This window comes from Nicotiana tomentosiformis, chromosome 7 (genome assembly GCF_000390325.3).
Source record: "Nicotiana tomentosiformis chromosome 7, ASM39032v3, whole genome shotgun sequence".
NCBI classification, from domain to species: Eukaryota; Viridiplantae; Streptophyta; class Magnoliopsida; order Solanales; family Solanaceae; genus Nicotiana; species Nicotiana tomentosiformis.
The window spans coordinates 38,665,595-38,677,956 of NC_090818.1; the positions used below are offsets into that span (position 1 = coordinate 38,665,595).

Genomic DNA, 12,362 nt, shown 5'->3' on the forward strand with positions numbered 1-12,362 from the left:
GGACCCTTTAAAATTCTTGAAAGGGTGGGTGAAGTAGCCTACAGGCTTGCACTACCACCTAGTTTATCAGTAGTTCATCTGGTGTTCCATGTGTCTATGCTCCGAAAATATCATTTTGATCCGTCCCATGTATTAGATTTCAGCTCAGTTCAATTGGACAAATATTTGACTTATGAAGAGGAGACAGTAGCTCTTCTTGCCCGGCAGGTCCGACAGTTGAGGTCTAAGAGTTATCCTTCAGTTCAGGTGCAATGGAGAGAGCAATCAATAGAGACAACTACCTGGGAGTCCGCATCGGATATGCGGAGTAAATATCCACACTTTTTTCCAGCTCAGGTACTTTTCTAATTCCGTTCGAGGACGAACGTTTGTTTTAAAGGTGGAGAATGTGATGACCCAAAGGGTCATCTTTAAATTTAATAATTATTTCTGTATTCTAAGACCTCAAATAGCACTATTTATCATTCCTCAACTTGTGTACGCAGTCCGTATAATTTTTCGGAAAGTTTTTATATGAAAAATTGATTAAAATGTGAAATAGAGCCTTAAAACTCAACTGAATTGACTTTGGTCCATATTTTGAGCAAATAGACCCGAATCAGTATTTTGACAGTTCTGGTAGGTCCGTATCGTAATTTGGGATTTGGGCGTATGCCCGAAATTTAATTTGGAGGTCCCTAGCTCAAGTTATTGCCATTTAAAGGAAACTAGTAATTTAAAGGCTAAATATTTTCAAGTTTGACCACGGATTTGACTTTTTGATATCGGGGCCGGAATCCGATTCTAGAAATTGGAATAGCTCTGTTATGTCATTTATGACTTGTATTCCAATTTTGAAGTCATTCCGGATTCGTTTAATATCTTTTGGCACGAGTTTTGCAAATAGAAAAGTTTGAAAAATCAAAAGTCTGAATTGAGGTGTGAATTGCAATTTCGATGTTGTTTGACGTGATTTGAAACCCCGAGTAAGTTCGCATTATGTTACGGGACTTGTTGGAATATTTGAACGAGGTTCCGAGGGGCTCGCGTGAGTTTTCGATGAGTTTCAGACTTCTTTTTGTAAAAATCGCAGGTCTGGTTCTGGTGCAGGCGCGAGCCCGCTTCTGCGAAGGAATTGTCGCTTCTGCAACGTTGAGTCTAGGAAGGAAGCTTCGCTTTTATGAAGCTTTGATCGCAGGTGCGATATTGCTTCTGCGGCCAGCCGATCGCAAATGCGCACCTCGTCGCTTCTGCGGCTCCTTCTTGCGCTTCTACGCAGCCGCAAATGCGGCCCATTTTCCGCAAATGCAGAACTGGACAGGACATTAAGGGGTCGAAAATGGCCATTTTTCTTCATTTCGTTTGGGTTTTAAAACCTCGGTTTTTGGACGATTTGAAGGAGTTTTTCACGACTTTGAATTGGGTAAGTGTTTTATAGCTAAAAGTGATTATATTTCATAAATCCATGTCTATATTCATTATCTCGGATTTATATGGAAGAAATTAGAATTTTTTGTAAAACTTTCCAAAAATAAAAAATTAAGATTTGAAGGTCCATTTGACATCGGAATTTGATAATTTTTATATGGTTGGACTCGCCTCGGAACAGGTGTTCGGATTTTGTAAGTTTTTCTGAGTTTCGAGACGTGGTCCCCACTGATAATGTTTTAGATGAATTTAGGATTTTAATCTGAAAAATTAGTAAATTCATATGAAATTAATTTCTACGATTTGTATTGAGTATATTGGATTGTTTATGACTAGATTTGAGGATTTCAGATACGAATTCGCGAGGCAAAAGTTTATTGGATTCTTGAATTTGGTTGCAAAGCGAGATAAGTGTCGTTGTTATCCTTGACTTGAGGGAGTAGGATTTATTTATTTATTTGCTATGTGATTTAATATGCGGATACAACGTATCTGTGAGGTGACAAGTATTTATGCGTTGTGGTTGAGTCAAAGCATGCCAAAAGAATTTATTTTATTTTGAATAATTGCTTATTTAATTAAGATATTCGTGTTTAAGTTCATTATTGATTATTTGATCATTATTCATGAAATTTTATTGATTTAATTATTGTTGAATATGGTGAGAAAGAGTGTAAAAGCACGAAGGGTGATGCCGTGTAAATTTTGAGAGTAAAAGCACGAAGGGTGATGCCGTGTAAATTTTGAGAATAAAAGCATGAAGGGTGATGCCGTGTCAATTTCAGAGAGTGTAAAAGCACGAAGGGTGATGCCGTGCCAAAAGAGAGTAAAATCACGAAGGGTGGTGTCGTGCCATTTTCATATTATCAATTGCTCATTTTATTGTTGATGAATTAATTGGCTGCTAAGTGATACTTCTCCTGCTGAAATTATTATATCATTCTCCTTTGCATGTTCCCTCCCAATTTATAAATTATTATTTATTGTATTATTGTTGCTTCGTATTTGTTTATACTTGTACAGGTCGTTTACGTACGTCTCTTGTCAATGCCTCGTCACTACTTCGTCGATGTTAGACTCGACACTTACTGAGTACATGGGGTCGGTTGTACTCATACTGTACTCTGCACTTCTTGTGCAGATTTTGGAGTTGGACCCAGCGGCGTACCGTAGACGTGCTCGGATTCAGTTACTCAGAGGAGACTTGAGATATATCTGCACAGCGTTCGTAGTTCTGAAGTCCCCTTCTACCTTATCTTAGCTGTGTATTATTTTCCAAACAACTTGAATTTTATTCAGACCTTTATTTATATTATTCTAGTAGCGCGTGCACTTGTGACACCAGTTCTGGGATGGTACTTAGACATCGCTATTATTATGGATTATTCACTCTATTTCGAAACTTAATTCCGCATTTGTTTATTTGTTATTAATTAATTTAAAATTATTTAAAAATTGGCTAGCATTATTCTAATGTTGGCTTGCCTAGCAAGTGAAAATGTTAGGCGCCATCATGGTCTCGAAGGTGAAAACTTTGGGTCATGACACATTTACTTACTGTTGTGTGTGTGTAATCTGTGAAAACTAATAGAGAACCTGGTTCTCTATATAGTTTGGTGGACCATCTAATTCTCTCAATTGGTATCAGAGCAAGTTCTTTCTATCAGGCTAACACCTAGAAAGGATCCTCATGGCTGCTCCACCAAACTTTGAAGAAGGTCAGTCTACCTACAGGTCACCAAGGTTCAATGGCCAGTATTATGGATGGTGGAAGACCAGGATGCACGACTTCATCATGGTTGAAGATTCCGAGCTCTGGGACATCATCTGTGATGGACCCTTCATTCCCACAAAACCAGTGGCGACCCTGCTGTAACCATTCCCAAAACAAGTAAAGAATTCAATGACGCCTACCGAAAAGCCATAGAAAATAATTTTCTTGCAAAAAAAATCTCGTTTGTGGCATTGGTATTGATGAATACAACAGGATATCGGCATGCCAGTCAGCCAATAAAATCTGGGAAGCTCTCCAGACAGCTCACGAAGAACAACACAGGTCAAGCAATCCAAGATCGACATGCTCACAACTGAATACGGGCTCTTCAGGATGAAGGATGATGAATCCATCCAAGGCATACATACTCACTTCACATCTATCATAAATGAGCTTCACTCTCTTGGAGAAATTATTCCAAGAAACAAACTTGTCAGGAAAATACTTAGTGTACTGCCCAGTTCCTGGGAAAGCAAAGTGAATGCTATCACAGAGGCAAAGGACTTGCAGAAACTGACCATTGATGAACTTGTTGGCAATCTGAAAACATATGAAATGAATAAAAAGAAGGACAATGAAAGAAGAGAGCCCAAAAGAGAGAAGAACCTAGTCCTCAAGACAGACAACAATGATTCAAGTGGTGAGGATGGTGATATGGCTTACTTGACAAAAAGATTTCAGAAAATGGTTCGCATAAATGGAGGCATTCCAAAAAGGGCCAGTTTTAGCAAGTCAAAAAATTATGACCTATGTCATAAATGTGGCAAGCCAGGACACTTCATCAAGGACTGTCCCCTCCTAAAGCAAGATCAATTCAAGCACAACACAGACAAAGTATCCAAGAGGAACTCGATTCTTGATAAACACTTCAAGAGAAAGAATGTCGCTGACAATGTTGTGAACCAAGCTCTTGTTGCATGGGAAGACTCCTCCAGCAAATCTGAAGAAGATAATGATCATGGTGACAGTTCAATGATGGCAGTAGAAAGTGAAGCAACTGAATATGACTCTATATTTGCCTTGATGGCTTAGTCTGATGATGATAAAGATGACAACGATGATGGTGAGGTAAATTTTCTGGATGTTCAGAGAAATTTGAAATCTTGTTCTCCTAAAAAACTCATGTCTTTGGCAAATGTTTTAATAGATGCATACCACAGTCTTATAAATGATAAAAATGCTCTAATTGTGGAATTAGGAGAAGCAGAACAATCTAGACATGACCTAGTAGTCATTGTGGTAGATTTGAAAGAAACTATTGAGAATGTTGAAAAAGAAAAATATGTCTTGACCAAAGAGTTGCTAACACTGAGCTTGATAGAGATGACCTACTAGCAGTAGTAGTTGATCTGAATGACACAGTTAAGGAACTGAAAGGAGAGGGTAGGCATGAGACTCTTCACAAAGGTAAGGAAGTTGCTAATGAAACACATCTTAGGCTTGAAGATGAAATGAAGAAAGTGAAGTCTAGACTGTGTATTGAACTTGAAAAGAACAAACAACTTCAGGAAGAACTAGGAAGAGTCAAGAGTGATCTTGAAAAATCACTCAAATGGACCTGGTCCTCTGATGCTATCACTGCCATGTACATAAATAATGGGGGAAACAGGTAGGGAATTGGATTTCAAAGGGAAAAGACTCCCTCCAACCCTCATAGCAAGTATGCTACTATACCCGATAATTGGCTTTGTACTCATTGTGGTAACAATGGGCACCTTAAGGAAAACTTCAAGGCTAGGGTTCAGTCTCAACAGAAAAACAAAGTTTTTGCTAAGAAAGTAACTACTGCTAGAGCACATGGTCTCTCATATAGAAAACGCATGATGCCTGCCTGGACTAAAAGAACTCTCATTCACCCCTTTCCTCACTACAAGGGACCCAAACTTGCTTGGGTTCCTAAATCTAACCCTTGATTTTCTTGTGCAGGGAGCAGTGAAGGGGAGCAGCCAACAATGGTACCTGGATAGTGGCTGCTCAAAGAACATGACTGGAAACACAATCGATTTCCTTTCACTGAAGGACCTGCAAGGAGGGAGTGTATCCTTTGGAAATGGCAAAAAGGGATACATTCTGGGAGTTGGAAGGATTGGCAAGTCACTCTCTCACTCCATTGAAAATGTGTACTATGTCAATGGTCTGAAGTACAGCCTGTTGAGTGTCTCTCAGATATGTTACAAGGGAAACAAGGTGGAATTTGTGTCAAAAATATGCACAGTCACAAATCTTGTGATTGGTGAAGTGGTATTAGTGGCCAATAGATACAAGAACATCTATGTTGCTGATTTTTAGTCCCTACAGAGTGGTGATCTCAGCTGTCTAAGAGATGTTGATGATGATGTCGAATTATGGCACAGAAGGCTGGGGCATGCAAGCTTTTCACTACTGAACAAACTAGTCCAAAAGGACCTGGTTCGTGGTCTGCCCAAGTCAAGCTTCAAGGAATACAATGTGTGTGATGCGTGTGCAAAAGGAAAGCATGTCAGATCCTCATTCAATCCCAAAAAGGAAGTTAGTACCTCAAGGCCACTTGATCTTCTTCATATGGATCTATGTGGACCTATGGGGTTGCCAAGCAGAGGAGGAAAGAGATATATCCTTGTGATAGTGGACGACTACTCCAGATTCACTTGGACCCTATTTCTCAAAACCAAGGATGAAACCTTCCAAGTATTTATTGCTTTTGTCAAGAAGATCCAAGTGAAGATGGGAAGTAATGTAGCTTGCATCAGATCTGACCATGGGACAGAATTTGATAATACCAAATTCGATGAATTCTGTGTCGAAAATGGCATTACTCATAATTTCTCAGCTCCAAAAATACCACAACAAAATGGTGTTCTAGAGAGGAAGAACATGACTCTTGAATATATGGCAAGGATAATGTTAATTGACAGTGGCATTGCAAAATATTTCTGGGCAGAAGCAGTCAACACTGCATGCTACTTGATAAACGGGTGCATGAGCAGGTCCCTTCTAAACAAAACACCTTATGAGTTGTTGAATTGAAGAAAGCCCAAGCTGACGCATTTGCGGACATTCGGTTGCAAATATTTTGTTCTCAACAATGGCAAGGAAGCGCTTGGAAACTTTTATGCCAAAAGTGATGAAGGAATCTTTCTGAGATACTCGTCCCAAAGTAAAGCTTACAAAGTATACAACAAAAGAACTCAATGTGTTGAGGATAGTATACATGCGATCTTTGATGAATCTCACCTCTCCTATGAGAAGGACAGACATGAGGATCAAGATGGAGAACCTTTATCTGTTCCAGGTAAAGTCATTGACATGGAAAATGGAAAGGCAGACATGATGAGTCATGTCATGGAATCTAGTGAAGATGATGCAACTACATATCCATCCATTGGAGGAGAACCTGGTCCCACAATCACAATAACTGAAGCTGAAAACAGAGTTATCGATGCAGTCCAAGGTACTCCACTTACAGAAATAAGAAGCGGCCAAGAACCTCAGTCAGACATACCTAGGTCTTCTACCAATGAGGCTCAGGTACCAAATTGGAAGCACAAAAGTTCACACCCTCTTGACAACATAATCACCCCCTTGACTCAGGAATTCAAACCATGTCAAAAGCTAGAAACTCACTTGCCTTCTCAGCCTTTCTTTCTCAAATAGAGCCAAAAAATATCAAAGAAGCATTGAAAGATGCAGACTGGATCACACTCATGCAAGAGGAGTTGCATCAATTTGAAAGGAATAAGGTATGGCACATGGTTCCTCGACCTACAGATCGAACTATTATAGGAACCAGGTGGGTATTCAAGAACAAACTCGATGAGTTTGGAAATACAACAAGAAATAAGGTAAGGCTTGTAGTTCAAGGCTACAAATAGGAAGAAGGGATTAACTATGATGAAACCTTTGCTCCAGTTGCTCCAAATGGAAGCTATCAAAATTCTTATTGCCTTTGCAGCTCATATGGAGTTCACATTGTTCCAAATGGATGTCAAAAGTGCATTTCTGAATGACTTCCTAAATGAAGGAGTTTATGTCAAGCAGCCGCCTGGATTTCAGAATCACGAGCATTCGGAGCACGTGTTCAAACTGGACAAGGCACTGTATGGGCTAAAGTAGGCTCCCTGGGCTTGGTATGAAAGGTTGTCAAAATTTCTTCTAAAAAATGGCTTTACAGGAGGAAAAATTGACAACACTCTTTTTTTGAAGAAACGAGGGAGGAACCTGCTCATTGTGCAAGTATATGTTGATGATATCATCTTTGGAGCCACAGTCGGCTCTCTATGTGAAGAATTTGCAAAACTCATGGGGAGTGAGTTTGAGATGGGCATGATGGGAGAATTAAATTTCTTCCTGGGACTTCAGGTGAAGCAATCTCAAAAGAGAACACAGATAAGTTAGCAGAAGTACATCAAAGAGCTGCTGAAAAGATTCGACATAGAAGCATCAAAAGTTATTGACACTCTTATTGCCACAACCACTCGTCTAGATATAGATGAACCCGGTTCCCTATAAATCAGACCATGTATAGAGGCATTATAGGGTCACTTTTGTATAGCACTGCAAGCATACCAGACATTGTGTTCAACTTGGGTCTCTGTGCAAGGTTTCAATCTAATCCAAAGGAATCTCATCTGAAGGCTGCCAAAAGAATATTGCGATATCTCAATGGAACGCAGGACCTGGTTCTCTACTATCCCTCAGGAGACAACTTTGATCTTGTTAGGTATGCTGATGCTGATTATGGAGGATATCTGGTGGACAGGAAAAGCACGTCTGGAATGGCACATTTTTTGGGTTCCTGTCTAATCTCACGGGTTACAAGGAAGCAAACTCGGTGGCACTCTCAACTGCAGAAGCAGAATATGTAGCAGCTCCTTCTTGCTGTGATCAATTGTTGTGGACAACAGTTAGAAGACTTTGGACTGTTCTCTGACTGTGTGCCCCTACTTTGTGATAATACAAGTGCACTCAACATAGCCAAAAATCCAGTCCAACATAAGAGAACCAAACGCATTGATGTGCGTCACCACTTCCTCAGAGACAATATTGAAAGGGGATTATCTGTATAAAATTTTGCAGCACAGAATATCAGATTGCAGACATATTCACCAAAGCCTTGAGCAAAGAACATTTTGAAAGAAATCGCCTAGTACTAGGGTTGATAAAGCCCAACTGAGAACCTGGTTCCTCAATGATTGGCTACTAAAGAAATGTATAGGTAAAATTAGCTAAAAACGTTTTCTGGCAAAGTCTAACTCATCTCTATACCATTACGGGTAGACACACATGATGATTACAAAGCAGTTGATGCAGTGCATACTGGTAAAAAAGGTAAAGCTTACACTTGCAAGATCAGTCAGGGAACCTGTTTCTCCTAACACAGGTTAGTAGTTTCTCTGTTCTCTCATGCCCAATTTTGAATGGATAAAATAGTGCCACGTCATCAGTGTGTCAGTTTCTTTTCTTTGCGCCTTTTGAACCCAAACGTCTCACCCGTTGGTAAGAGACCCGACTCCCACAATTGCTGCCTTTTCTTATCCGGTCCCTCATCCATCTTAAATACATCCATCACTGTCACAACTCCTCACATCAAACTTCAAAATTTTCTTTCTTATTTCTCTCTTCAAACTACCAATCCCTACTCTTTAACTCATCACTTCTCCCCACCGGTTAAAACACCGATGTTAGACTCCTCACTCAACACCACAACTAACCAAAACCCTAGGATAGAGTCACCACCATACTCAGTCTCCTCTCCTACCCGATCGAGTTTTGGTTCTCATCGGAGCCGCAAAACCTCGACTCCTAAAATGTTTGTGGTTACGAGCTCTCCTTCTACCTCGCCAGAAAAACTGGGTGAAAAGGGTACAGTTGACGAAGAGGAAATCATGAAATCTCCAGTCTTCCTATGGAAGAAGGCTCAAATGCAGACCAAACTGCTGGTCCTGAGAATGTTGAATCAACAAAGACAGTTCCTATTCTTGAGTCCATAGGTAACACTCCTCTTTTTCCTGCATTTTTCGTGGAGTTACAAGACAAAGAAGCAATAGAAAATATGCTATCTATAGCGGCTGAAGGGGTTATTATCGAAGGAGGTGAGGATGGGTCTGAGCCTCAGAGGGAAGAGCCTAAGACCTTGGTAGAAGGTAGAAAGCTTGTGCCTGTTGAACAATCGGCACAGGACAATACTACTGTGATGACCCACAAATGTCATCTATAAATTTAATAATTAATTCTGTATTTTAATACCTCAAAAATCACTATTTATCACTGCTCGACTTGCTTGCACAGTCCGTAAAAATTTTTGGAAATGTTTTATGTGAAAAATGGATAAAAAATTGAAATATAGCTTTAAAACTCAACTGAGATGACTTTGGTCAACATTTTGAGCAAACGGACTCGGATTAGTATTTGGACAGTTCCGGTAGGTCCGTACCGTGATTTGGGACTTAGGCGTGTTTCCGGAATCAAATTTTGAGGTCCCTAGCCCGAGCCATGGAATTTTGATGAAAAGTTCAAAGTTTGAAAGCTTAATGATTTTTAAGAATTTACTGATGTTGAATTTATTGATACCGGGTCCATATTTTAGTTTCGGAGCCCGGTATAGGTCCACTATAATATTTATGACTTATCTTCCGAATTCGGTGAGAAACAGAGTTGATTTGACGTGATTCGGACGTCCGGTTGTGAAAATATACGTTTTGAAATTTTCTTGAAAATTTTCTTTGATTTGGTGTCCAATTCGTAGTTCTAGGTGTTATTTTGGCGATTTGATCATGCGAGCAAGTTCGTATGATATTTTAGGACTTGGTGCATGTTTGGTTTGGATCCCCGAGGGCTCGCGTGAGTTTCGGACGGCTAACGGATCATTTTTGGCTTTTGGAAGATTGCTGATAGTTGCTAGTATTTTATTCTGATTTCCTTATACATGATCGCGTAAGTCAGTCTGCGATCGCATAGGGTAATTTGGGCAGAGGTGACTTTGTTCTACGCGATCGCGTGAATTGGGTTGTGATCGCGTAGGCTTAATTGGGTTGCAGAAAAATTTATTCTATACGATCGCGTGGGCAAGTCTACGATCGCGTAGGTTGGGTGAGTTGTTCTATGCGAACGTGTGGCTAAGGCCGCGTTCGCGAGGAACGGAAATTGGTTGAAACAATAATTGGTTATGACTGCTGAGTTGGCTTCAACTATAAAACAAATGAGTTATGTGATTTAATTCTACTATTGTGGTTATTACTATTATTACGTACAGGTTAATGTAAGTGACCTTCCTTAGCCTCGTCACTACTTCGTCGGGGCTAGGCTCGACACTTACCAGTACATGGGGTCGATTGTACTGATACTACACTCTGTACTTCTTGTGTAGATTTTGGAGTTGGTCTCAGCGGCGTACCATAAACTTGCTTGGATTTCAGCTACCAAAGGAGACTTGAGGTATAACTGCACGGCGTCTGCAGTTCTGAAGTCCCTGTCTACTTTACTTTAGCTGTGTGTTTGTTTTCAGACAGCTTTATTTCATTCCGACCTTTATTTGTATTATTCTAGAAGCTCGTGCACTTGTGACACTAAATTCTGGGATGGTATTTAGACACTGTTATTTTTTTTATGGATTATTCACTACATTTCAGACTTTACTTCAGTATTTGTTTCTTTGTTATTAATAAATTTTAAAATTGTTTAAAAATGGCTAATATTATTCTAACGTTGGCTTGCTTAGCAAGTGAAATGTTAGGACCATCACTGTCCGAAGGTGGGAATTTCGGGTCGTGACAGTTGGTATCAGAGCACTAGGTTACATAGGTCTCACGAGTCACGAGCAAACTTAGTAGAGTCTGAAGGATCGGCATGGAGACGTCTGTACTTATCTTTCAAAGGCTATGAAGTTTAGGAACAATATCACTTCTTTCTTACCCTGTCGTGTGACTTTAATTCTATCATCGATAATTGAACCATTCTATTCTTATTCTCTCGCACATGGTGAGAACACGTAATATATCTACCGACGGTCAGGCCCCCGGTGGTAATTATGGACAGGGGTAGAGGTCGAGGTCGAGGTCGTGTTAGGTGGATCTTCAGGATGAGGTTCCAATTCAGACTGTATCGGTTGGACAAGTTTAGGTTCCGAAAGGGTTCATAGCTACTCCAGTACTTCAGGACACTCTAGTCCGTTTGGTGAGTCTTATGGAGGGTGTGGCCCAGAATGGTACATTTCCAGTGGCACCAGCCGCCACACATGCTGGGGGAGGAGCACAAATTCCCGCTACTCCCGCTCTGGAGCAGATGGATCCCTAGAATCAGGCTCCAGAAGCCCCGCCAGTTGGGGTAGTTCAGCCAGTTGTTGCGGCATAGACCGGTGATAGGCCTGCCATTTCTTTTGAGGCCTTATTGAGACTGGATAAGTTTACCAAGCTCTTTCCAGTTCACTTCAGTGGTACACCTTCTGAGGACCCACATGATTTTCTTGACCGTTACCATGAGGTGCTGCGGAACATGGGTATAGTTGAGACCAAAGGGGTTGATTTTGTTGTATTTTAGATTACAGGTTCCGCCAAGAGGTGGTGGAGAGATTATACCTTGACCATACCAGTTGGATCGCCTGTACTTACCTGGGAGCAATTCTCTCAGCTATTTCTGTAGAAGTTCCTTCCTATCACACTGAGAGAGGATTAGCGCAAGCAATTTGAGCGTCTACAGCAGGGAAGTATGATTGTTACTTAGTATAAGTCCCGTTTTGTGGATTTATCCCGTCATGCTCTCCTTTTACTACCTACTGAGGTAGTGAGAGTGAGGAGGTTTATTGAGGGACTCACTCAACCTATCAGGCTTTAGATGGCCAAGGAGACCAGAAGTGAGATTTCTTTTCAGGCGGCTGCTAATGTCGCGCGGAGGATCGAGATGGTTCTTGCACAGGAGAGAGGGCAGAGGTCTGATAAGAGGCCTCGTCAGTTCGGTGGTTTCAGTGGTGCCTTGTTTGGAGGCAGGGGTAATTTTGGTAAGGGTCATCCTCCCAGACCGTTTCATTCAGCACTTCAGGCATCTCCCGGTGCTTCAGAGAGTCACGGTCCTATTATGCCTTACTCTGGGCAGCCAGCATTTAGTGCACATTCAGCTCCTATCAGTGCACCACCACTCCAGAATCACTACAGCGGTTATCCAGCCCATTTAGAACAGCCTCAGTTTCAGCAGCCATAACATCAGGATG

The 12,362-nt window shown here is 40.9% G+C and overlaps 1 protein-coding gene across 1 annotated transcript; it reads left to right on the forward strand.

Moving 5' to 3' along the window:
- Window positions 1–7,677: 7,677 nt before the first annotated feature.
- Window positions 7,678–8,025, forward strand: LOC138895502 (secreted RxLR effector protein 161-like). The gene has a single exon (XM_070180194.1). The coding sequence runs from the start codon at window positions 7,678–7,680 to the stop codon at window positions 8,023–8,025; it is 348 nt and encodes a 115-aa protein (XP_070036295.1).
- The last annotated feature ends 4,337 nt before the right edge of the window (window positions 8,026–12,362 follow it).